Source organism: Mchenga conophoros, linkage group LG22 (assembly GCF_057382185.1).
Source record: "Mchenga conophoros isolate Kocher_MC1m ecotype Shallow Benthic linkage group LG22, M_conophoros_male_GT1.1, whole genome shotgun sequence".
NCBI classification, from domain to species: domain Eukaryota; kingdom Metazoa; phylum Chordata; class Actinopteri; order Cichliformes; family Cichlidae; genus Mchenga; species Mchenga conophoros.
In genome coordinates this window covers 8,856,316-8,882,824 of record NC_140546.1, presented here as the reverse complement: position 1 = coordinate 8,882,824, position 26,509 = coordinate 8,856,316, and the positions used below count along the sequence as shown (strand labels likewise).

Genomic DNA, 26,509 nt, shown 5'->3' with positions numbered 1-26,509 from the left:
CACGCAATGCCATCTCCTTCAAAAGAACAGCTACCTGCTCTTAGTCAGACTCGAGCACTGCAGGTTTCTGGAAATACACCACAGCACAGCCCCAGTGTGTCTCGACAGGTAGACCGAAAACGAGAGGAGCACAGACGGACTGCTAGCTCTTCTAAAGCTGGAGTTAGACAGATCCCAGAGGAGCATTTTGAGTTGGTCAAGACTTCAGATTCAGAGAGGGATTCTCCTCTTTTGGACCAGGACCAGGGAGACAATGCCCCTCTCATCCCACCAAAACCAGTCTTCTGCCCCCCTACCAAGGCCCGCACCTGGCCCCGCAGCATAACAACAGGGAAAAGGACTCAAGTTGGCCTGAGACACAACTTCCCTGTACTCCCTCCTTTACCCCCCTTGCTTGGGGAGGATAATAACACAGATGAAGAGTCACTTTATCTTCTAGACCCCCCATCTCCCTTCCTGAAGGAAGAAGAGGGGCTAATATATGGAGGTCTGCCTCTCTCTCCCTGTATCAGTCAGGAGGGATGTGACGAGGGACTGCTTGGATGGGGTACTCAGGGTGGCGATCTCAGAGAACGCACAGCATCTGAACTCAAATTTGAGGAGGATGAGCACAGGATTCTTCAGGAGCTCGAAGAAGAGGAGCGGAGAAATGTTAGAAGAATACTTGAGGAGGAGGAGGAGGCCTGGAAAAAAGAAAGGGATAAAGCAGAGGAGGAGAGAGCTGAGCGAGAGGAAAGGGAGTGGGAGGCTGTTCTTAAATTAGAGAATAGGGAGATCATTGAACAGGCATGGCACAGGGAAACACTGGAATCAGAGGGATGGGATTTAACGGGCTCTTCTGGACATTGGCCTGTGCTGACTCCCCCTACTGGATTTGGGGGTCCTGAGGTCCCCAGTGCTTCACCTTGTCCCAGCTCGGGAGCAGAGTCAGATGACCTCTTTTTAGAGCTGGAGAGGCAATGTCAAGAGGATGAAGGAGAGGAGGGAGTGGAGATGAGTGTGGACCCTGAGCCTCTCGACCCATACACGCTTCCTTATTTGGAGGAAGAGGATAGAGAGGTGGAAGCAAAGACTGGCTGTGTAGATTTTGAAGGAACTCTTCCTATAGATGCATTTAATTTTACAGAGCCTGATGGTCTTGATCCTGGTTTAGATAAAACCACACGAGACTCGAACATAATTCACTCTGAGCACAATGAAGAAATTATAAACTTTGACTTGATTAAAGCACAAGACCACAAAAAAGAACATGGTTTCATAGATGAAGATTGTGACATTGACTATAATGAGGAGAGTAAGGTAGAGGAAGAGGAGATGAGTTACCCAACAGACTCTGCACTTGGTCAGCAGCTGGATACAGACTCCAGCGGGGGCCGTTTATCCCAGCCAGACAGAACTGGTACCAGTAACCTCACTCAGACAGACTGTGAACAAGACAAAGCTGCACAGACTGAGACAGACCTGGACAGCGGGGCGTCATCAGAGCATGACGGAGAGGATTACAAAGAGAGAGCCTCCTCTCCATCTCAAAGCCCTCTCAACCCTTATGCTGAGGAGGTGGAACATGTGGAGGAAGAGATTGAGCACGATGAAGGGAAATTGAAAGAGGAAGAGGAGTTAGAAACAGAGTGGGATGTGTATGACCAATCTGAGCCGAGTTTGGACAGTAGCGAGGGAGTTCTCATGGATCACTCCCTTGAGCCTCCGCACATGGCTGAAAAAGAAATCGACGATGAATGTATACAGGATGTTGACGTTCAAACTTCCTGTCATGACGCTCCTGTCCCCTCAGACTTTAAGCCTTCTGTGGCAATAATATTTGACCCAGAGGGGACATCTTTTGGATCAGACACTGAAAACTTAAATGTCCCCACAGATGTAGCTTCAGTACTGGACACATCTGAACTAGCCCCAGATCCAGAAGCCACACCCAAAATGACTGCTAGCACCCCCAGATCAGACTCTGAGCATACACACTCAGCACCACCTGCCTCTTCACCTCAATCACCTTCTAACACAGACTCTTGTGGCGCATGTTTGGATTCTAAAGACTCTGAAGCTTTTGTAATATCAGATAGTTTTGTTTACCTGGCTGTGTCTGCGCCTTCCCAGTACCCCAGTGACTATCCCCCTTCTCCAATTGAAGACTCAATTCCTCCCAGTCCTATCCCCAAACCACCCTGCTGCCAAGACCCCGAGGAGGAAGAGGGATCCTTTCTTTCGCCTGACAGCTTTGTTTACATGGCAGCACCTGAACGCCCCCAGCCCGGCCCTTCAGATGTTGGCTCAGCCTGTGAGGATACTCAGGAGCAAGACTTGGACTCGTACTCTGAGGGTACCCAGTCCGGGATGGACGGGGTGGAGTTTGTCCTGGGCTCTATGACAGGTGACAGTGACTGGGAGTCAGATGGCTCCGCTCTTGACGTTCCTCCCCTCACGAGCAGAGACCTGGCCTGGGACCAACTTGAGCCAGGTCTGCTACAGAGTCTATTTGCACAGACGGAGACGAGCCGAGCTCAAGCCTGTGCGCCCCAGGAAGACGAGCGCCCCACAGCTTCACCCGCAGACCCCCGTGTAGAAATAGAACGTGGTTCTGAATCAGAGAATGACTCGACTGCATTACCGTGTTTCAACCCTGATACACAATCAGAGGTATGCTTTTATTTTGAAAGTTTGACCATCAAGGTGTTTGATTTTTTTTTTTTTCTTTTTGAGTGTTTTGGACTCATACTCTGAGTTGACCCAGGGTAAATCTAGAGTACATAAACTCGTATTGTGCTCGGAGATGACCCATTTACAATAACACATTGTGCTGCTGTGTCGTTTAATTGTGCCATTTAGATATCTGGGATTGCGTAAATGCACTAAAACCGATTGATTTGGAACAGACCAGTGTCTATAAATGCCATGCCGACAAAGAGAAAGCATTAAATTAAACTCCTGGTTTACTGGTATCAAAATGTACCCTAATAAAAAAAGTTTGCCAGCAGAAGATCAAAAATGTGTTTTTAGCAATGATCCATTAGATGTGTACATGTGAGCACACAGAGGCACAGCGTGGAAAAAGAATTGGGTCAGGTAGCCGAGTGTTGAGAATAACTGATGTAGACATGGCATGGAAAATGTATGTGGAGGGAGGGAGTGGTGGAGAAGTTATGTAGACGCCATAATTAGCTAGTTGTGTTTCAGTAGTAGGGCTTTAAATTATTGCAATATGATGCTAAGCGGGGCGGGGGTTGTGCTGTTCATGGGAAACTAGCCTCAGGGCTACTCTGTTTATACCTATAATATGTGTGTGTTTGGGTTGGGATCCGCACTCGCATGCATTTGATTGATCACCTTTTTATTTGCGAGATGGTCAAGGCCTGCAGGTTACTTGCAGAGCTGATCGCAAATGCAGAGTTGAAAACATCTCCCCCCGAGGCCGTGCTGCTGTTGTGTTTATGCTGTCTGTATATAGAGTACCGAACGCCTGTTTTCCATACAGAGTCAGGGCAGCTGCTCGTATCCCAGCTGTGTGTGTCTGTGTATGTGTGTGTTCCCGAGTAACACAGGCCAAAGTTTTCCCCGTTGTTTGAATTATTTGTGAGAAAGGTGCTTGAGGTGTTTTATGAGGCTGTGTTTGTATACCAAGTGAGACCTTTGGGTGACTTTTCTGTTTGGATTGATTTGATTTCTGAGTTTGTGATCAGAGTTGAAGCACAGGCAAGTTACCGATATGAATTTTTTATAAATGCAGCAAAATTAGCCTGACTTGAAACTCGCAGCAGAGGCCTGTCGGTGACTGTAGCGCGCTCATCTTTATCTGCATTCAGTATTCGACTTGTTTTGTCTGCGTCGGGTCTTCTATCTCGGAGGTGTGTATTTATATGGGTTTATGTCATCGTGATGGCACGTTTGACAGCTTGTCCTGCTTTCTAGGTGTCAGCGTCTGGCTTAGAGTTGCTTCTTGACTCAGAATTTATTTATTTATTTTTGCTCCTCACGTGTTTTTAAAATGTGCTGCAGTTCTGATAATGAACCGTAGCTGCTCGAACAGGGTAAAGCTGGTTTCAGAGATTAAAGATATTAGCAAATCTATCATATCTCCTTTGAGATGTTTGCATACATGAAGAGAGGCGAGCCGTTTGTAATGTCTGTGTGTGAGTGTATTGCTTATAAAACAAAAATGTCGTCTTGTTTTGGGAAATTCTTCTAACACGATGACCCTAGCGGTTTAAGGTAAGGCAAAAAAGGTAATTACTTCTCATCGCGTACATTATGTATGAGCAATGTGCGGTTTGAGTGGTCGCTGATGCACCTGCTGCCACGCTGAATTATTGTACCCTGTGTGGGTTTAAGAGTACATTACGCCGTGTATTGGTGAGTGTGTGGTTGGGTGTGTAACTGATTTCTGTGTTATCAGTCCTCGTTTGTTTGTTCTCCCTGCAGTTACAGCTGCTCTGGCCTCAGTTTAATGCAATCAGATGTCATGTTCGCTCCCTCCTCAGATGTAAAACAGGAGAATTGCAGCAGGACAGAGCGCTGAGCTCCAGGTGACCTGAAATGACACCAGGCCTGTTGCAGAGGAGGAAAGAAAAGGCTCTGGATGATGTTTTTAAGACTAAAAATGGTAAAACTAGGATTGCCACTCGTCAAGCCAACATCCTGACTATACTTACCTTTTAAATATTTATGTAGTGTAGAATTTGAAGGCTGTTAAATCTGTATGAGACCTTTTCAGGTCTGTAATAATTCTTTTTACAACTTAGATATACAAAGAGCTCCAATTAAAACTTTCATTCATGAAGGAGATGACTAGAATTTACTTTAGCAGGGTTTTTTTCTGAGAAAATAATTTAAAGATCACTGCACTGATCCTGAACCTCAGTATGCATATTAGTAACACCCCGCTGCCACGGAAACACTGTGCTGTTTATTGTTTCACAGTAATGACTAATGGACAGCAATCGGGAAATTTGACTCTAGGGTTCTGTTCACGTTCCTGAAAGGTGACCAAAGAGGTTCTTTTCAATGCATGCTTGTGTGTTTTGTATTCAGACTCACACTTCCTCTTCTCAACTGACTGTTGCATGCTTGGATGCATGCTTGGATGCTTTTGTCGCTGAGATAAAGAGGTGAGAGGTAAATACTGTGGCTTTCTGTGAGTGGACCTGCCTCTGCCAGCATGGTTGCACAAACAGTGTGTGAAGTTGTCCGGGGAGTATAAACTTAGATATCAGATAAGGATGTGTCAGGACTAACACTCAAACTGTGGGCTGGACTTTGTTGCTTGTTTTTGACCTCTAAAGTCTTTGTCTTGTTTGCCTCTCGGTGTGTCCACCTCTGCTTCTGCTTTTTACTTTTTTCCTCTTCGTTAAACTCGTCTTTTTCACGTCTTTTTTTTTTCGTGCTCTTTGTTCTTCTTTCTTTATTTCTTCCCTCCCACTTCAATATTCTGCTCTCGTTTAAAACCAGTGCGTACACTTAAACAAACACCAGGCAATTTTCATGTTAAGTTGCTGATAGAAATTAATTGAAAAGGGATGATGTGACAACCATGGGGAGGACAGATACCATCAGATGAACTGACAGAGTTTATTAAGACAAAGGAGCAGGCACAAAAACACAGGCGACAGGGGAGGTAGGGTGGAGGAAGCTTTTGTTTTCACAGGGAAGCACCTTTTAGTGGTACACGAGGCCTTAGTACAAAGATAAGAGAGCCACGCTGGCAGGCAGATGCAAGCAGAAGGTCTTTGGATTAGCATGGAGCTCATTTTAAAGCACAGTGTGTGTATGCGTGTCCCGCAAACAGACAGACAGACAGATGGACGAGCTTTGCATGCTGTTTGATGAACTGGAGCGAGGGAACATACAGTACAGACAGGCTGAACGATGGCAGCTTATGCACTGAGTGACAGTTCTGAAAGAGTTTGTTTCATGGTTAACATTTTGTTGTCTTTGGGTGCTCTCTGCAGACACAGGTTTGAAGTTCTTAAAAGGGTCTTAAATGATTAAAGGCTCACATCAGAGGTAGTCGCTACGGAGTGGATGTAAAAGATGGATGAATGACATCGCTCATTGGTTGATAGACTCTCATGTTGAAGCCTCAAGTTAAGCTTCATGAGCAGAATGGAATTTGTGAACAAAAGGGTTGGGTGGGGGGGGGGGTGATTACTGAGAACAACAGGAGACTTTTAAGAGTCAATAAATATGTGAAAATGACTCAGCTCTGTGATGTTTTACAGCGTCACGGATGACCGCATCCAACCTTGTATAATGCTGTGAATGACACTGAGATTAGGATTGATCTCTTCCCTCAGGAGTGTAGCTACTCGTCTCTGTTGGCTCCTATAAAATCTGATGCTCTGAATCGTTTTCCTTTTATTTAGTTGTGGTGCTTTTGATGTTGAAACGGAACAAGATCCAGATCATCCCTCCCAACAGTGCCATCGCTTGTTGTTGTTGTTGTTGCACGCTGAAGACTGTTTCAAGATGTAGTGCAAAAATCTGAGGAGGGCCTAAATATTTATTCTGGCCTGGGATAAAAATGTATTTAGACGTGGCAAGAACGTGTTGACCCAGGCTAACAGCAACTTGTTTATGACCAAGCTTTATGAGCAAGCTGCACCCATAAACTATAACTCGTTTTGTGTCTGTGCTTGAGTTTTTTGTTAGCACTAGTAAACACACAACAGGACACATTATTTGGGAGGTAAATGCATTAAAAATGCTCCAAAAAACACTAATATCACAAATACAGTGCAGCCCTCAATTCAAGCCTTAATAAAATTTAGACTAGAAAGCTTTTAAAAACATAAAATAAAATAAAAATCCAGACATCCACCATATAGTTGCTGTGAAATGGAAACTGGCTTTAGAGGCCAAAAATGAAGTCTTTAACCAGTGCATAAGCGTTAACGCCACTTTTGAGTCGGCCTCCAGTGGCCATTGGAGGAACTGCAGGTTGTAGCGCTTGCTGGGTTTCGTTCTTCAGTTCTAAAGTTTGCTGGTTTGTAGTCATAAGAGGTTTTTCCCTTTGTTGCGACAAACTTCTCTCAGTCCGTACAGATCAGTCAAAACAAAATCTGAAACATTTGTAACATTTTAGAATTATTATATTTTTTATATCCTGCACGTTTTTACACATTGCATATAAATTATGTTCCGCTAGAAGGAAAGACATCTTTTGTCAGCTTAACGCCTTAATATTTCTTTTGAAATGACTTCTGAAAGGTTCGGTGTGGCGTTAATAAATGGGTCTTAAAAAGATTTGCTGTAGCTTTCAGCTGTTGCTGAAATCAGAACAAGTACAAGATGAAACGGTGGAAACAAACGGGCTGAAGAGGCAGATGAAAAAGCAGAGAGACAGACGGGCAGGGGTAGATCGAGCCAGGTGGCTTAAGGTCTGCAGCTCATACATTTGTGTTTCAATTGATGTGATAATTCCGGTTGTGAACATCCGCCTCTGGGATAAACCTGCAAAAGACGGAGAAGAGAGGGAGGGGGGATGTGGAGCATTAAAGCAAAAGCAGGGAGACATTGATCTCCCACTAGAACTGAAGGTAGTTGTGTTTAAAATACATCAATAGTACATCAAATGTTTGCAGTGTTTTTAGTGATTTTTACATATTTTTCCTCCCCCTTTGCCTCATGCTGTGTCACTCCCACCTCTCTCTCTTTCTTTCTTTCTTTCTGTGATATCAACGAGAAGACAAACTCTTAAAAACACAGAGCACTAAAATCCAGGGAGATTTTTCAAGAGAAACACCAGAGAGGGGAAAAAAAGATGGAAATAATTCAGAATTCCTCCATTTCTTTGTCTCTCAGGGAGTGATTTAGCACAAATAAATCCCACAAATATGCAGAAGATGATTAATCCTGTGAATGAAGTAAATGTTTAAAAATCCCCTCCCCCCTGAAAAAAACTGCTGGTTGGACAGAACAGGGGAAGAAAAGGAGTGGGGCGAGGTTTTGGGACAGTGTGTTTTGAATGCAGTCCACATTTGCATGAGATTTGTATCTGTTTGTTGGTGTTCAAATACAGGTTGGCTGGTTTCAAATGGGATTTATGAACCTATTAGCTCCCTTCATCCCTGTGTCAGATTTATTTAGACCGTGGATTAAAGGAAAACCTCACCGACAATACCATTTTCACTTTGTGGTTTAGTGGGGAAACAGATTTCTTCCCCTTCCTCCTTTCTCCTCTTTTCTTGTTCCATTAGAAAGGAGAGAAAGGAGCAAGTGAGGAAGGATAAGGGCTGGAAGACAGGAAGAGAAGGAGAGACGAGAGCTGAGGCAGGAAGAGAAGGGGAAAAGGCGAGAGAGGAGGAGGAGGAGGAGGAAGGATGGGGGTGAAAGAAAAGCAAGTCTGGGCAGTGCTGTCAGGACCAGTTCAGTGTGTGCTCATTTTCTCCTGTCGGTTTTCTCTTTATTGCTCGTGTACGCTTCTTCATCGCACAGCAGGTTCATCTCACCTTCTCTCAAGTTTCAAGCAGTTGTAGCTTCACAGACACTCTTAAAGAAGATGTTTGTGATTTGACCACCAGCACTCACAAAGTTTCATAGTAACAGAAATCAGTTATGAAGGGAAAGGCAGATGAAAGGAGAGGACGCAGTTCAGAGAGCAACTTTAAAGCCTCGATAACAAGTCGGAAAAGCTGAGCAACATCCTGCAGAGCCCAGATCTTTTTAGATGCAAGTGCTGTGTGTTATTAATTTCCTTTTTCTTATTTTTCTTTTCTTTCGTGCATGTTTGTAACTGTAATGGTAACAGTTAAAGGAAAGCTGCTGTGTGTTAACAGCCAGCATGTCCGCGATCTGAAATTTATGTTCTGGAGATATGCCATCGCACAGCTCCAAATCTGAGTGCGATCGATGCGCCGTGCAGCTACCATGATGCGAAATTCCAGTTCGAGATCCAGTGAGAATATTCCTGCTGGGATCGCGAGTTCTTTCTGCATCCGTGTTGTTAAACATCAGCGCCACAGTCACATGTTCACTGTGCTCGCCATTATTCTTGGTCAGAACTGAGATCATAGCTTGACTGCTCACTTCAGCAACAACATAAATTTCAGCCCAGTTAAACCAGTGGATGTGTTAAAGTTGTGGGTTTTTGTTTTGTGGTGTTTTGGTCAGGAGGCATGCCCAGAGTAGGGAATGTTTTTGTGCAGAAAAATCAACAGGTGCTGGCAAGCAGGCGATCATTAATAATCCTTTTCCAACATGGATTCTCCTTTGGAAACCATGTTAAAGCTTTTGCTAACCTCTAGGTTACTATTGTTGAACAAAGGCTCTCTTTTTCCCTCATCTCCACGGTGAGTGAGTTTTTAGGGGGCTTTTAGGGGGGAAAGGGCTGAAAGGGATTAATGACACAAGACAGATTGAGCACATAAGCATTTTTTTCTATTTTCTCATTTTCATAGTCATTGGGAGTCATTAAAATCATGATTTCATTAATCTACTAATCACTAAGTGACAGTATCTGCCTGTGATCTCATGATGGATGTTTCCTTGAGGGCCTGAAAGCATGTTTTTTCAATCAGACTCCAGCTGCGAGCAGTGGGGGTGCACATACAGACAAATAATTTGAACAGTTGTTTTACATGAGAGCTTTCTTTAACTGGGTGTGGCTCCCTTGGAGGAAAAAAGTGATGTCAGCTGCTTTCGTTTGAATCAGAACGTGACCACACCGCTCCCACTCGGTTGTGTTGAAGCAGATACAGTGCGAGTCTTTGGGTGTCACATTTCTAATATATAAATTATAAATCTTGTATTTTTAGCTTTGATTCTGTTGCTTATTTACTTGTGAATATTTAATGTTTGGCAAGTTTCTTTTATTTATTTATCCTCTTTGAAAGATGCGCTTATCAAACTGTTAACCTTTGAGGCACAGGCCAAATACTTAAATCTGGGAATTGGCTGCTAAATTTCTAAGCATTTCACCAGCTCTTTAAACTGTTGAGATACTGCAAACGGAGCTTTATTTAGCCTCCTGTATCAACACCTCACAACCTTCTCCAGCTTTACTCAGATCCGCCTTCATCCCAGTGTTTTGTATCGCCTGTCCACGCTGAACTGCGGCTGAAGTGAGAAAGCCAGTGTGGGTTTGCAGTCCAGATGGAGAGTTTGAGTAGGAAGAAGGGGAAGTATGGGAGACGGGAGGAGGAGGCGGCTATGGCGGGGAGAACGAGAGGAAGATGAGAGGAGGTAGAAAGATGAATGATGACATGACGTGAGGAGAAAGGTTGAGTATGGCAGTAAAGCTAAGTAAGATCAGTCGGAGAGTTTGGGTGCATTTTTAATTCTTATTTTTTTGCTGCATTGCTGGCTGAGGTAGAGAAGAATGACAAGTATGTGGGACATTTTCCAGAGCTCTGGTTTAGTAGATTCAGCTACTCAGAGCTGGCAAGAAAGAGAGCGAGCAGGGCGGCTGAAGTAGAGGCAGAAAGAAAAGAAAGAAAAAGGAGGGAGAGCAGACAGAAATGCAAGCGCACACAACCTATAACGTTTTTATATACATCTCTGTGCATGCGTGCGTGTGTGTAGGTGATGAATGGGCGGACTTTCCCTGTTTTTTCCTTTTCTGCTCTCCTCTATCTCAAACACACACACGTCAGGATAAGGCGAAGGGTGGAGCAGGTCATGGTTAAAGTCATTGTTGTTCTGGCCGACAGACTTCCTGTTCCAAGCAGCTATGACGCCCATCGCCGCAACACAGCTGTGTCCAAACTGGACGGGAATACACACACACAAAAACGGCTCATTCATATTTAATCATGCACAGCGACTAATACCTGTAGAACACTTAGTCATTTCGTGTACACACACACATAATTACACACACTGATTAGCACTTCTGCACAAAAAAGAATCCTATAAACACACAGATATGGAAGTACACGCACAAACGCACACGTGCGTGCTGGCATGGACGACTTGTAGTTTGATGCCATATATAAACCAGATGAGCAGAAACCTGTAAAGCCTTTGATTATGACCAACTGCAGCTCAACAACTTCCAGTCCAGCTACAACAGCGAGTCTGTAAATGTCTCCAGCACATCATAAATCTGAGTGTAAGGATTTCAAAGCTTTAGACTTCAACAAATCATGTCCTGAATGGTAATTCTTCTTCTCGAGATTTATTTTTCATCATAAATTTAAAAGCCTGAAGAAAATTCACTCTTTAGTTCCACATTTTATCACGTTAAAAAAACATTACTTAGCAGAATGCGGATATCTGAAGATAACCTTTGATTATTCTTAGTGAATCTAATAGAAAAACTTTGAATAGAAATCTGTGGAAAGTTCAGTTTTCTGACCTTTCACCTGTTCACTGTCACCTGACTTTAAATCGATGAATGCAGGATTGTTTTCCATCTTACAATTTTACAAAAACACAACATATCTAACATTTCATAGTGAAAATAATGACCCATTTATCTAACACAGTATTACATTATTACTTTGGTAACACTTTCAGCTGTGAATGCTCCCAATCTGTGGTGGCATTTCCCTGAAACCCAAACCTTTATTTTCCCATTTTCTCCTCTCACTCGCTTTAAGTGAGCCCCCCTCTCCTCAGTGTTTAACACCAGCTATTTTCCCTCAGGCATTGGATTTACCACAGTCTTGTGTATGTGTGGCCTGGATGTGCACATCTGGTTATTGTGTGTGTGTGTCTCTTTGTGTGGCCATTGGGGTTTGGCTGCAGTAGCATCACAAACCACCACCACCAGACCTAATTCTCCCTTTTTGGACCGATTCTAAATGTCAGGACTTCTCAAATGTTTTCACGACAGCCCCCTCCTCCCCGCCCCTCAGCCCGGCATTACTGTCATGGATTCCCATTTGATGGGATTTCATCCCAGAGGCAGCCAAGAAGATTTCCTTTGTGGTGGTTTGCAGCGTTCCCACTGGTCAGAAAGTTGGTGGAATACTGTGAAATTTTCGACCTTGTCTTGCGGATTTGGCAAATTGTTGGATATAACAGGATGGTTTACTGGAATTTAGCAGAATGTCGTTCTTTTTGTCCTGACATTTTATTGCATTAGGTCGTGGTTTGGGGCTATTTTTCTTCACAGTAAGGCTGCAGCGAAAACAGTTTACCCCTCTAGAAAAACAGCATTAATAAACCAAACAGGAACAAGAATTTATAGGTCTGGGAAGAACTCCAGATTCTGAAATGTGGAAATTATAGTCAAGTCACACAGGTTTGTCATGTGATGTTTTTGTGGGGCCTTTGAAAGAAATGTAGGATATGAAAAACGCCCATCACAGTTACCACGGGACGAGTAATAATATTAGATTGTCAATATACGGTTTCAAAAATCTAATATATTTTATTTTTCCCAAGTTCGAGATAAATAACTTGCAGATTAATACCGCTCAGTTTACTACTGACACCTTAGCTGCTGGAGAGCTTTGCAGTTTTCCATCGGTGAGCCAAACGGGACCCGTCACCGCTGCAGAATGTGTTTGCTTACAGCCGTGACACAGTTTTACTCTGAGAGAGGGAGACTGACTTATTGGCTATCGCTCAGTCTTTTTCGGCCTGGGAAGTCAAGTCTGGTTGTCTTTAGCGTCGGATGGCTGCTTCTATTGTCATCACAAGATGGCTCCAGCCCTCCACTGTGACGTGCATGCGTGATTAATGTGGCCAGACAGGCAAAGTTGTGTGTGTATGTTTTATAAACGTGTGTTGGTGTAGGTCTGCCTGCCTGTTTGTGTGTGGATTTGGGGGTGTGAGCGAGTGAGGGCTGTGTGCACCCATACGGTACGGTTTGTGTGTGTGTGTGTTGTCAACTCAGCCTTTTCCAGCCATCCTGTTACTCGTCTAAACCTCTAATCCTCGTAATCCCCCCCTCACCCCTCCTTTTTTTCTCCTCCTCCCTCCACCCTCGTTTTTCCAGTTCCCTTCCTGTCTCCCACTCCTCTCTATCCAGTATATCCACTTCTATATGTAGGCACATAAAGTGGGACGGTTCACTTCCAATTGTTGTCGTGCAGATTGAGTATGTGGTGTATTTTTGGCTGCAGACTGCTGCTGAACTGTGTGTTTAAATAAACAGTTGAAACTCTTTCTTTCCTTCTGCATTTTTTCTTTTCTTTTTTAATAATTCATGGATGGAGTAAGTCAGTCAAACAGTCAGTGACAAACCCCTTTCTTTCTCTTCCTTCTCCTCTCAGGCTGTGGAGAGAGAGCAGGTAGACAGCATTCAGCCAAAGCTGCAGCACGTCAACGCAGTGGGTCAGGGTCTCATCCAGAGCGCCGCCAAACACACCGACACCCAGGCGCTGGAGCACGACCTGGAGACCACCAACCTCCAATGGAACTCACTCAACAAGCGGGTACGGCTCTAGAAAAGATCCAGTGATGGTCAAAACCATCAGGATCAGGCAGGGAAAACAGATAATAGGCCAAAATCAGCAGCGTAAGCACTGTAAGCACTCAGCCTTGGAGATGGTTTAAAGGTAAAACCAAATACTTAAAGCTCACTGGTGCATCTGTACTGGTCTCGACTCCTGTGTGTTTTTCATTATCTCAGCAAAGATGTTTAATTTTCACTGTCTTCTGCATCACATCAAAGACTAAGAAAATTAAGAGTTATAACGTTGTCCTTTTTTTTAAATCACATTTTGAGTTCAGCCTTTTACTGTAGCTGCAGTGGCAGCTTGTTGTTATACTTCTCTATATATATTTACCCGTATATGTAAAAGGTGGATGTAGACAGTCACAGATTTTCTTTTGATTTCTTAAGTTTAGCATTTTCAGCAGGGCTGTTTGGGGGTTTTTGGAGCCAGGTGTTATCATAGTTTGCCGAGAGGGTGAAGTGAATGAAGCTTTGTTAGAAAGCTGCCTCCACATTCTGTGCAAACTGGTGACAAAGATGTTAAAAGAATTTCTCACTTCATGCACTGTGTGTTTCTATAAATAACCACACAGCAGTGAAAACTGTTTTTAGAGTGAATTTGATTCAAAATGCTCCAAAAGGCACCAAGAAACAAACGTGCAGTCCAGTTCATGGCTCCAGATATCGGAGTTGAAGGGTACCAGCTAGCAGTTTACTCAGAATCCACCTGACAAGTGGACGAGTCTGTATTAAGTAAACTCGTCATAAGCCTCACTATTCTTTAAATCTGTTAGTTAAGTGCCAAGCTGTTAACATGACTATTTCTTCTCTTTAATTCTGCATAAGTACATGAAAGTCTTTAGGGATTGACTTCCTTTGGAGCTTATTGGCTCTTTCTTTATCCCAAGATATAACCTCTTGACTCTATTAAACCTACGAATCACTTTTGTTTCCCTATTCACAATCATCTCTGCTGTCCTCAGGTGGCAGAGCGGATCGCCCAGCTGCAGGAGGCCCTGCTGCATTGTGGGAAATTCCAGGATGCTCTGGAGCCGTTGCTCAGCTGGCTGAGCGACACAGAGGAGCTGGTAGCGAATCAGAAGCCTCCATCGGCCGAGTACCGCGTGGTCAAGGCCCAGATCCAAGAGCAAAAGGTACGAGAGGGATGAGAGAGGAGGGAAAATATGAAGAACAGTTTCAGTGTAAAGTAAAGCAGCACAACACGCAGCAGCATCAGTGAGTTGCTTTAGGTCATAAGTGAGGCTTTCATTCCGCGTCTGCTCTGATTTTAAATTTCACAGATTTAAAGCAGCATTATTTATGCTATTCAGATGTCCTCAGTGTCCTTCATCCTCAAACAACCTCAAAAAGTTATTTGAATGACGAGCGCATGCACACAAACACATGTACACTCGGTCAATGGTCCGTCTGACTGGCATCCAAACGGCCCCAGCTGACCGTCTGCCAGCGAGACTGGCATAAAAACACACACACACACATATGTGCACACATGGTGGAGTTGTGTTGTTTTCAGAGACACAGTCAGACTCCTTCCCTTGTTTATCCTACATACATTTCCTGTGTTTGTGCACATATGGGGCCGTAGTCTCAGCCAGCGATCAATCACATGTGTTTACCTCCGTGACGGAGAGTCACGTCACCTGCAGGGGGGGTGCGTTCTGAAGCCGAGCTGTCAGCAGAGGTTCAAAGCAGGGAGAGTGGGGCTGATATCTAAGCAGGAAGGAAGTAACAATGAGAGACGTCGTTTCTTAATGTGCAAACAGTCCGATCAAAGGTGACAACAGCCTTTGTTAATGTTTAACAGTTTAGATGGAAAAGATATCGGCCAACCTGCACTATCAGACAAATAGATTTTATTAAAAAAGGAGACTTTCTCTGATTCCCTTCACTCCTTTCACGCCTCAGACACATTAGCACAGACTTGCATGCTTTGTTGAGGCATATTTTCTGATTTTAGTCACGCCGCCCTTTGACAAACATGGACGGATTAGCTTTCACGTTCTGATTTGAAAATGAGAGCGTGTTGACAGAAATGTAATTACTATCAAATTTAATTAGGTAGTGTTATTGAGCAGATAAACAGATGACTTCTAATGCGTAAGCTTTAAAGCCAACTTCATTATTGTGTTCAGTTTTTGTTTTAATCAGGTGTTACTTAACTTTATGATCCATTTCCAGACTCCACTGCTGTTGAAATGCGGTCTGTTATTTCGTTCATACTCCAAACTTCGCTAAGTGTGTGTTCCTGTCCTTCAGCTCCTCCAGAGATTGTTAGATGACCGCAGACCGACAGTGGACATGATCCAGGCTGAAGGAGAGAGGATTGCAGCCACAGCAGACTCTCAGGACCGAGAGAAGATCCAGACCCAGCTGCAGAGTCTAGCAGAGAGATGGTCTGACCTGCTGGACAAGGCCAGCGGCAGGTAAAGCCCCTCACAGCTAAGGTGGCCCAAAGTGGGATTTACAGTCTTTGCTGGTGACAGAAAGACGCTCTCATGCGGTCTTCTGAAAAGCCAGATCTGCGTATCCTGATTTGGGTGACGATACGCTTAAATCCAGCGCTGACTTGCTGAACAGAAAAGTATGCAAGAAGCACAAACACTGGCAGCAGTTTTCAATAGTTTAATACTCGTTTTCAAGAGTTGTCCACATATCTTCAACACAGTGCTCTGATTAGTCCACATAAAAACATGCAGATGTGGGTCTGCTTTGCTTTGCACCTACAAAATACCTGAGAGCTACTGTACCAGGTTCTGTGAGAAGAACCCAGGTCCAAGCTCTGATGGTGTTTTCTGTTTTTAGTCCCCTTCAGCGTCGTCAGTGCTAAAGTCTAAATCTTTATCCTTTTTTAAAGAAAAACGCAGCAGAGATGATTTATGAGTTAAGATGTTCCTTGCTGCGTGTAACGTTGTGACTTAAGTCTACCTCAACATCATGTTATCTCTGTGTGGCTCCATCGAACGCCTCTGTCCCTGAAGAAATGTTGGAATCATAACTTTTGGTTCCTGTGGTGTAATTTTAGAGGTTCTTTTGTTCACCAGGGAAATGATACACATAAATACACAACACACAAAGCACAGCTAAGAGGTTTGATACCTCTGATGTGTCTGCTCGTGAAAAGTAGAGGAGTCATAATGTATAATGTTACTACACATTCATGCCCGGCTGCAAGCTGTAGCAGATGATAGAAGAATCTCTGACATGTCTCTGGAGTTTATTACAGCGTCTTTCCTGAACACACACACACACACACAGTGTTGCTTTCTGTACAAACACGCGATAAGCTTTTCTTGGCAATGACTCTCACTTATCTGCGCACAAAAGTCGTGTTTTCTTACCACTTTGCAAATCCTCCCTCTGCCTCAGTCAAGCTACAGTAATCTGTTTTATCTTTTCATGAAATACTTTTAAGCTGAATTATTTATGAGAAACATTTAATAAACAAAGATATAACCACTTTATGACAAACATCCAAGACCCAATCTGTCAGTGACACAAAAAACAAACTGTGAAAGCAATAAAGAGACCCCTCTCCTCCTGCCGCTCCTCCTCCTCTTCATCATGGAGTTTTCTCACCTCCTCCCCTCTCGTCTCTCAGACAAAGGCAGTTGGAGGAGCTGCAGGTTTTGGCTCTTCAGTTCCACGAAGCCCTCGAGCCACTCGGGGAATGGCTGAGCACCACGGAGAGACGCCTAAGCTCTGCTGAGCCTATGGGAACCCAGACGGCAAAGATCACCCAGCAGATCGTCAAACACAAGGTACCGTTTGCCCTCAGAGACCCGATTAGGGTAAGACGCTGACTTGCATTTAGATTTTATAGATTTTCATTCCCCGTGTGTCGAGGGAAAAGACGACGCATCCATCCGGACGAGCAGAGTCGGCGATCTTCATTGATGAAAATCATCCTAGAACCACAAAGCACTAATTTACAATCAAAACATGACCTCCTACGAGTTTCCTTTTTTTGGTTTTTATTTCAGTGGTGTCAAGTTTTTTCTCTTTAAGTCATTCAGTCATCCATTGATGTTTGTCGGTTATGATTTTATCATCTGCATGCTCATATTTTAAGTTTTTATCCATGTTCTTTGTGTTTTTCTTTTCTTTGTTCACCTCCCTTCACTTCAAAAACACTCTCTCTCTCACACACACACACACACACACACACACACACACGCACACCTTCACTTCCCAGGCGCTCCAAGATGACGTGTCTTCCCGGGAAGCCGAGGTTGACCACCTCGAGTCGCTGAGCCAATCGCTGAGCCCGCTCAGCTGCGCGGCTGATCGCGATTGGTTAAGCGAACGTGTGGGATCGGTGAGGTCTGGTCACTCAGAGCTTGCTGCTTGGTGCTCCAGGCGGGCGGGCCTGCTGGAGCAGGCACTGGCCAACGCTCAGCTGTTTGGGGAGGACGAGGTAGAGGTGCTGAACTGGCTGGCGGAGGTGGCTCAGAGACTGGCTCAGGTCTCTGTACAGAGCTATCGGCCCCAGGTGCTGGCCGAGCAGCACAAACACACTCTGGTACGACTTGATGAACACACGCTGAGTGTCACTAGAAGCGCTTCATCTCCTCAAAACTCAAGAACTTAGTAACTCTGTCTCTGAGAGAGCTGCACAAATATAAGATCCCTTCAGTAAGATAACAGTTTGTGTCATGGGCGTTAAACACTTTCAGTTACACATTTTCCAAAATCACAACAATTTATACTATAAAAAAATATGAATATTTAAAGTGGACCTATTGTGTTTATGCTTCCAGCTCCACATGTTTATTATTGGACTCTGCCAGAGTAGCTTTGTGTAATTGACAGTTTAAAATAATCTTTATTTATCCCGTACTGAGCCCTGGTGTAGCCCCTCAGTTCATCCGCTATAAAAGACCTCATATCCACTCCTCTCCCTTTAAGCCACATTTCATCTTACTCGCTGCCCCTCACAAACAAAAGGTTTCAAGCAGGCGGGTCGGGTGAATAGTAGTGTTCACATGTGACGATGTTAAGGACAGTCTCACTCTGTGACTGTCTGAAATGGAGCGTTTAGAGCTTAAGTGGGTCAGACCAGTGCAGCTGCCCTTCTATCAGTGTCAAAACGTTTAATTAAACATTTAATTATTTTAATTTCATTTCATGTTTATCCATTATTTACCTACTTTGGTGTTGTGTCAATGAGGAAAAGCTGCAAAACCTATGCAAATAAAGTTAAAAGTTTAAAATTGATTAACTACTTCATGTTTTCCAGTTTTTGAGCCGATTCTGGCCCCTGAGCCTTATGTTTGACACCCCTGGTTTAGAGTTTGAAGGACTACATTGACCTCTTAGGTCATTTATAATATGAGCGTCCATCACTGTAACAGTACATATATGACAGATCCTAACCATAATAGGTCTCCTTTAAGGACCGAGAAGCCTGAAACAGAGCTAAACCCATTTAAATCAAGTGTAATAAACATTATAAACAGAGTTTCAGTGAGTATAATAAAACTTGGATGCTGTTTTATTTCTTACATTTTTCCAGTAAGTCTTTGGCTGCAAAAATAAAACAGTTAGTGTTCATTTTCACTCCTTTTATTCCCTCAGGCTCTGAATGAAGAGATCTTGAGCAGGAAGAAAACCGTGGACCAGGCCATCAAGAACGGACAAGCTCTACTCAAACAGACCACAGGTGATCGCTCACGTCTTTGTGAATCTTCTCAGGAGTTTCTTCCTTTTTCGGCTTGTACTTAAAAGTGTTGGTCTGGTGTCGGGTTGTGCATTAAATCTGCCAAAGGATAAAGAAACTCTTAAATCAGTGTTTTTTACGGATGCAGAAAGTCCAGGCTTGGGGAGAGACTCGCATCCAAACCACATATTTTTTGATCAGCAGTGAACCAGACTGTAACATCTGGTTTTTGTTTATCTTGGTATATCTTGATATTAGCCATGCTGACTGTTTCCCCTTTAGTGAGTTGATTGTTGGTCTACCCATGACTGCATTTTGTGTTTTTATTGTCATATTTAGGCCGTTAGACAAATGTTGTGGCCATAAAAGGAGCGCCAAGCTGTCAAACTGAGGATCCTGTGAGAGTTTACAGAATATATCGATATTTTTTTTTAGATTGAACAAGTTTGTGTGTCTCACTAAAGATTCTGCAGAGATAATATGCTCGGCTGGAATGAAGGAGATCATATTTTTATACACTCTGCACATGGTTTGTTGACGTATCCTGGTTGAACCCAGTTACCTGACCTCTGCGTTGTCCTGCAGGTGAGGAGGTCCTCCTGATCCAGGAGAAGCTCGACGGCATCAAGTCTCGCTACGCCGAGATGACGGCCGGCAGCAGTAAAGCCCTCCGTACCCTGGAGCAGGCCCTGCAGCTGTCCACGCGATTCGCCAGCGCCCACGACGACCTCAACCAGTGGCTGGACGGTGTGGAGACGGAGCTTAACACTGTTGAGCCCGACGCCTCACCCGCCTACCAGGAGAGACAAAAGGTGGGAGGAGTCGGGTGTAGTTACGATTCTTATTCTTTTAAAAACAGACTTTCAGATTTAAACGGCAGCATTTTTCTTTTTTGTTAATTGTGTTTTTATGGATGTTGTAAACTGTTTCCATTTAGCCAAAATAACACAAAAATAATCGTGTGCAAACATGAAGACCGCAGAAGGGATTAAAGGCAGCTTAACTGGATTTCTTAAGTTAAATATTTAGACACGATGATCTAATGTTTGTGCTCCAGTTTTTCACACGAGAATCACAGGTTCCTCGTGTATTTGTTCCTCTGCCAATAAGCGAGTGGGTCAAAAATTTGTGTTTGGAGTATTGCTGTAACACTGCATGCATCAGTTGCAGGCATTCTTATGTGCACACTGATTTTCAGTTTCTCCAGAATCTCCTTTAAAACAGGCTACAATGAAGCATCGTCATCTTTTTTTACTACACGATCAGCTTTTGCGCTTTTTAGTAACCAGTGCGCTGCTCAGTCAACCACATTTTACAGCTTTTAAAGATCATTTTTTAACATTTTCATAATAAAGAAATTGTACAAAATGTCTGAAAAGCTCATTTAACTCCCGTCTATAATGACATTTTCAGCCTTTCCAATCTCAACCTACCCACAGCTGAGTTACCATAGAAACATTGATTTCTGGGAGCTCCATAACAGTTTGTAAAAGCTATTGAAAGGATTATTGCCATTTAATTTGTTCCAGTTTTTTCACTCTTCAGTGACATTTTCGGTGTTCTCATTTTGACTCAAGCAGCAGAAAAAAACAGATGATACACTCGATGCCATTTAGACAAGTTTATTTCAGCTTTACGTTGATGCATGTGGTCATATTAAAGAATTGATATAGGAAATATTTCTGCTTTTTCGCAGATTGTGCTCTATAAAACTAAAAGTTTCACTGTTGCAGGAGTTGAAGAAAGTGTCAGCAGAGAAGCGTCTGGTGTTGGATACAGTGAACGAGGTGGGCAGCGCTCTGCTGGATTTAGTGCCTTGGCGAGCCCGGGAAGGCCTGGACCGCCTCGTCGCAGACGCCAACCAGCGCTACCGACAGTCTGATGAAACCATCACTCAGCGGGTTCAACTGGTACAAGCTGCCATCCAGAGGTCGCAGCAGGTACTGCAAGTAGTTTAATAAGTCTAAATTTTCATTCTATTTTTTACTTTGATTGGTTAAAATGGCTGAACGCTAACTCCTCCCTTCAGTATGAAGAGGCCGTGGATGCAGAGCTGGCCTGGGTTGGGGAGACGGAGCGCAAACTGGCATCTCTGGGGCCGCTGAGTCTGGAGCCTGACGTGACCGTGGCCCAACTGCAAGTGCAGAGGGCGTTCAACATTGACATCATCCGACACAAAGACACAGTAGATCAGCTCCTCAGCACCAGAGACGACATCTTAGAAGCATGCAGTGATGCTCAGAAGGATGCACTCATGGTAAGATGCTCACAGACACAGTTCTGGGCGTATTGAGTGAACGGGAAGGAAAGTGAGAACCTTCAAGAAGTGCAACAGAAATAATCTCTTATATCTGAATCGTCATCCTCTTCCTCAGCTCAAGACGGGCTCTTTGAGCGCTCGTTATGATGCAGTGAGTCAGAGCCACAGCGAGCGGTTCTCAGCTCTGGAGCAGGCCCAGGTTCTTGTGGCTCGGTTCTGGGAAACCTGCGAGGAACTAGAGCCGTGGCTGGGTGAAACTGAGACCCTCATCGCCCAGCTTCCACCACCAGCTATTGACACAGATGCTCTCCGGCTGCAGCAGGACCAGATGAGAGTAAGCGAAGACCTTGAATATCATAACCTGGTTGTGCTTTTCTGATTAAAATAAATGCTCACTATCCGTGTTTTTAATTTCCTCTCCAGCTGCTCAGGGAGTCCATAGCAGAACACAAGCCACACATCGACAAGCTGCTGAAAATCGGACCTCAGCTGGCCGAGCTCAGCCTGCAGGAGGGTGCGAGTGTGACGCAGCGCTACGCAGATGCCGAGAAACGGTACCAGGCCATCAAAGAGGAGGTCAAAGGTCGTGCTACAGTACTAGATGAGGCGGTGTCCCAGTCTGCACAGGTAGGGAGGATAAACTAAATGTTTGGACATTTTTGCCTCAGCTGCAGACCTGGGTCTAATAATTTTAGTAAACTGTGCCAAATTTGTGTAGCTACACCAGTGTGGCCGTCAGCACAGATAAAAGAAGTGCTTTTGAGCCCAGGTCTGTTTAGAGCTTTAATGCAGTGTCTGCAGCCCACAACTAAATGAGTACGTCTGACATGATAACAGCATGAGATGTATGCAAGTGTGTTTTTGTGTCTAATGCCTGCTCTACACTAGATGATACACGATTTGATGGAGATACATTTACATTTACTTACACGTGCAGTTAAAGCTACATTTTATTTTAGTCGTTTTCAGATTTTGAATTTTTTTTGTTGTTTAGCCAAAATGGCCTCATGTAACTGTGTTTCATCATACGTTCATAGCAAAACATAATTTTTTGTGCCATATTTCATCTTCTTATCAAGTAATCTTCTTTACAGACGTTTAACTTTTTCTTTGCATTTCATTTCACGAGACATCACTGAATCACGGGTGTTGCTGCCCTCGATGTATCAGTTTGTACCGTTTGCATGACTCTGATTTAACTCATTGCATTGTTTCTCCACCCTCTTCAAACCAATCCACATGTGGCTCCCCTCTCTCCCTCCACCCGCACTGTCCACCACTTTCTTCTCATCCCTCACTCCAAACTACACCACCTCGTCTCTCCCTCTTTAATCCTTAACCTTATGTTCACCTCTCATCCTTGCAACCCCCATCCCTTCCTCCATCCCTTGTTCATTGTGGATGTGCTGTGCGTATTGCCCCTCACCACCATTTTCTCCACGGTCACTGCTCACTGCAATCACCCAGCTGGTAGAGGTAAGACCCCTGACTGACATGAAACCGACACTCAGGGTGTGTTTGGGCCACATGATTGGATCAAATAACAAAAAATGAATCAATACTAAAGCAATAAAACTTTCACAAATCAAGTGCTAATCATTGGGCTTTCTTTTTATTTCACATTTGCAGGATGAAAGCTGTTATCGATTTTTTTTTAAATAAATGATTAAAGTTCAGTATTGAAAGTAATCGTTTATTCACTGGAAAATTAACTTGAATTGATTTGTGTCAGCTACAGTTTTATTGATTGAAACATTCATAAGAATCATGTTGTTTCTCACCCTGAGTGACCAAAACATTGAATCAGATCGGTCCCTTTGGTTTATGATTGCAAGCTTGAATAAAGCGTCTACAAAAGGCTTGATTCAAGTCCTAGAGGTCCTTCTGTATCATGTAGCGCTCTCCTCGTGGTTAGATGAGATTTGTTTTGTCATAATCAAGCAGTTTGATTTCCCTCTAGAAAGATTATCCTCTTAGGAATTGAACCACGAGTTCTTTCTTCTGTAACACGTCTGCTACATTTATAGTTCCCTTTTGTGTGGTAGGTTTGAGTCCCGCGTTGTCATAGTTACATAACCTGGCTGGCTTGTTGAAAGTGAAGAAGTGATATTTTATTACATTTTCTCTTGAAATCTGAAATGAAATTATAATAAAAATTATAATTAAAAAAAAGTTTGAGCAGTCTGCCACAGATGGCTGCCCACCTACGCGATATCTCAGTATTTTCCCGCTTTCAACATGTCGCCCAGCTATCGAACTCTATCAAATTCTCTCCTCCGTCAAAACGTCCTCTTACACGTCTCCTTCTGCCCTCAGTTTCACGACAAGATGGACCCACTGTTGGAGACTCTGGAGGGGGCGGTGCAGCGGCTTCGGCAGCCTCCCCCCGTGGCTGCAGAGGTGGAGAAGATCAGGGAGCAGCTGGCAGAGCACCGAGCCCAGGGACTAGAGCTGGACAAACTGCTGCCAAGCTTCTCCGCCCTCTGCGCCCGCGGCGAGGAGCTCATCGGCCGAGCGGCTCATGACGACCCTGCTGCTCAGGGTGAGTGACTCGAGGATGAAGCTGTCTGTCAGTGACAGCTTCACAATGTGTAGACATAAAAGAAGCAGGCAGGTCACAAAGTTGTATTTGTCGCATATTCTGCATCCAGCGATGAGGGGCTGGATTAACTGATCTCATGACATCTTGTTTATGGAGGACTAAAACTGCCAAAATCATAAATAAACGATCAATTCACACACAAATTTTTTTTTATAGATAGATAGATATAGATATATGATATGAATTGAATTGAATAAATAAAAAGTTTTTTATAGAGAGAGGGAGAGAGAGAGCGATCTGTATATGATTTGAATTGAATAAATAAAAAGACTGAAATGTAATTTAATTAATTCAGAAAAAATGATCAGTTTGACATTTCAGAAATCAACAAATGCCTATATTTTAATTCAATTATAATTGCATTATTAAGGATTTAATGTCATATTAATGATTATACTGAATTAGTCATTTAGTTTTAATTCGGCAGTGTCAGTCCTCCGTATAACTGGCTTATAAACAAGCTACAAACTGAACAGTGCAGCTCTGACACCTTTTACTGGAAATGGAAAATTCAGGCTCTGACTGGAACAAAACATTTCCCTGTCTAAGAGTACAGGGCATCAAAATTCGGAGTGGTTCAGAATAAAGAGGCTTCTGTAACCTTTGTAAAAACCATTACAATCTTATTGTGGGCTCCAGTCCAGTAAGTTCACTAGCTGAAGAGAGTGGGTCTCTAATTGTCACCAGGTCAGTTCGCAAATCTTAAAAAGAAAAGGAAAAGAGGAGAACCAGCAGTGAAGTTCTGCTCAGCACATTGTGAGACAGAACACACACATCTTTGTTGTGTTGGCCTTTCTGCTTTGATGCCCTGCAGCCCTCCTCAACATGAAAGGCCTCACTGTGCACTGGTAGTGGGAGTGAATAGACCAAACATACCAGTGCAGTACATGAGATGTCAGGATCCAAACTAATATGACATGAAACTGATACCAGACTGCATTGTGTGACCTAAGAAGTGTTTCCCAGTCTGACCAGCAGCGTTTCTATATGAACCTCTTTAAAATGTCACTTCCCTCTTTTCCTGTTTTCATGCAGCTGTCCGTTCCCGCCTCCTCCGCCTGCGCTCTCTATGGGATGAGATCCGGCAGCGTGCTGAAGAGCGAGAGGGGAAACTCAATGATGTCTTGGACCTGGCTGGGAAATTCTGGGCCGACGTGGCGGCGCTACTGAGCACGCTCCGAGACTCCCAAGATATCGTGAAAGACCTGGAGGACCCCGGAGTGGACCCATCGCTCATCAAACAACAGATTGAGGCTGCTGAGGTATGGAGGAGGCAGAAACATGCTTCGTGAAGACGAAAGAGTTCATCAACAGCTGAAATGTTTGTTTTTGTCTTTGTCCTCCACATTTTTGTGCTAAACGAGTCATTATGATGTCCCTCTGTGCATGTGCTAGGCCATCAAGGCGGAGACGGATGGCCTGAGGGAAGAGCTGGAGTTTGTCAGGACCCTCGGAGCTGACCTCATCTTCGCTTGTGGAGAAACTGAGAAGCCTGAAGTCAAGAAGACCATAGATGAGGTTAGAAATCACAATTTCCTCTGAGATTAATAAAGTATATCTGATTCTTAAACCAGGATCACGTTGTTGTGAAAAAGTGACCACTTCCTTCTGAAACGTTTTACTAAACGGTGACTCTTTTTATCGCTCTCTCAGATGAATGCTGCTTGGGAGGGACTGAACCGAACATGGAGAGAGAGGATGGAGAGACTGGAGGAAGCCATGACTGCCTCAGTTCAGTATCAGGATGCACTGCAGGTTTGTGCCCTTTCTTGATACAGCTGTATAGCAGTGCTACCATAAAAAGCTCAGTTGTTTTTGTACCAGTTTAACTGTGGCGATCAGGACGTTCCCGTGGATTACTGTTGGAATAATTTCTGTGTAATTTTTCCAGTCCATGTTTGACTATCTGGACAACGCAGTGATCAAGCTGTGTGAAATGTCAACTGTGGGAACTGACCTGGGAACTGTCAAACAACAGATTGAGGAGCTTAAGGTTGGAATGATAGTTGGATTTTTCACTAGTTGTGTATAAAATCTAGATATCTTACAAACACTTTTTAAAGTCAGATGTATATCAGTGCCTAACAACAAGCTGTTCTCTGTCTTATTTCGCACCTCGCTCTTCTACTTGCGCCTCCACTGACCTGAGCAGCAGTACAAGGTGGAGGTTTACCAGCAGCAGATTGACATGGAGAAGCTGAGCCACCAGGGGGAGCTGCTGTTAAAGAAAGTGTCAGACCAGACCGACAGAGACATGATCCAGGAGCCGCTGACCGAACTCCGACACCTGTGGGAAAACCTGGGGGATAAAATCACCCAACGACAGGTGATGAAAGCACATCTTAACATTTAAAATCTGAAATTTGTTCTTCGTCTCAGCTCTTCTGTTTCTCCCGAGGAAGCTGTTGATATTGTTCTTTTTGTTGGTATCCTGTAGAATTGCGTGTATTTGACTGTCTTTCTTCTACCACAGCACAAACTGGAGGCTGCCCTGCTGGCTCTGGGTCAGTTCCAGCATGCCTTGTCTGAGCTGCAGGCCTGGCTGACCCACACACACACCACTCTGGACACACAGCGACCCGTCAGCTCTGACCCCAAGGCCATCGAAATTGAGCTGGCTAAACACCATGTATGTCC

The 26,509-nt window shown here is 43.9% G+C and overlaps 1 protein-coding gene across 10 annotated transcripts in view; it reads left to right on the top strand.

Annotated features, from left to right (window-relative positions):
- macf1a (microtubule actin crosslinking factor 1a) overlaps nucleotides 1-26,509 on the top strand; it is a 231,165-nt gene that overhangs the window by 186,191 nt on the left and 18,465 nt on the right. For 9 of the 10 annotated variants that reach the window (XM_085263533.1, XM_085263535.1, XM_085263527.1 and 6 more), the window contains 18 exons: nucleotides 13,170-13,331; nucleotides 14,317-14,487; nucleotides 15,611-15,777; nucleotides 16,953-17,112; nucleotides 17,547-17,873; nucleotides 18,929-19,013; nucleotides 19,596-19,822; nucleotides 20,744-20,950; nucleotides 21,040-21,267; nucleotides 21,386-21,604; nucleotides 21,694-21,897; nucleotides 23,587-23,812; nucleotides 24,908-25,134; nucleotides 25,268-25,390; nucleotides 25,526-25,627; nucleotides 25,764-25,865; nucleotides 26,025-26,198; nucleotides 26,346-26,501. In XM_085263533.1, the coding sequence (XP_085119659.1) occupies nucleotides 13,170-13,331; nucleotides 14,317-14,487; nucleotides 15,611-15,777; nucleotides 16,953-17,112; nucleotides 17,547-17,873; nucleotides 18,929-19,013; nucleotides 19,596-19,822; nucleotides 20,744-20,950; nucleotides 21,040-21,267; nucleotides 21,386-21,604; nucleotides 21,694-21,897; nucleotides 23,587-23,812; nucleotides 24,908-25,134; nucleotides 25,268-25,390; nucleotides 25,526-25,627; nucleotides 25,764-25,865; nucleotides 26,025-26,198; nucleotides 26,346-26,501 (3,267 nt within the window). The remainder of the gene's footprint in view (nucleotides 1-13,169; nucleotides 13,332-14,316; nucleotides 14,488-15,610; nucleotides 15,778-16,952; nucleotides 17,113-17,546; nucleotides 17,874-18,928; nucleotides 19,014-19,595; nucleotides 19,823-20,743; nucleotides 20,951-21,039; nucleotides 21,268-21,385; nucleotides 21,605-21,693; nucleotides 21,898-23,586; nucleotides 23,813-24,907; nucleotides 25,135-25,267; nucleotides 25,391-25,525; nucleotides 25,628-25,763; nucleotides 25,866-26,024; nucleotides 26,199-26,345; nucleotides 26,502-26,509) is intronic. The other variant, XM_085263536.1, reaches the window with a different exon arrangement.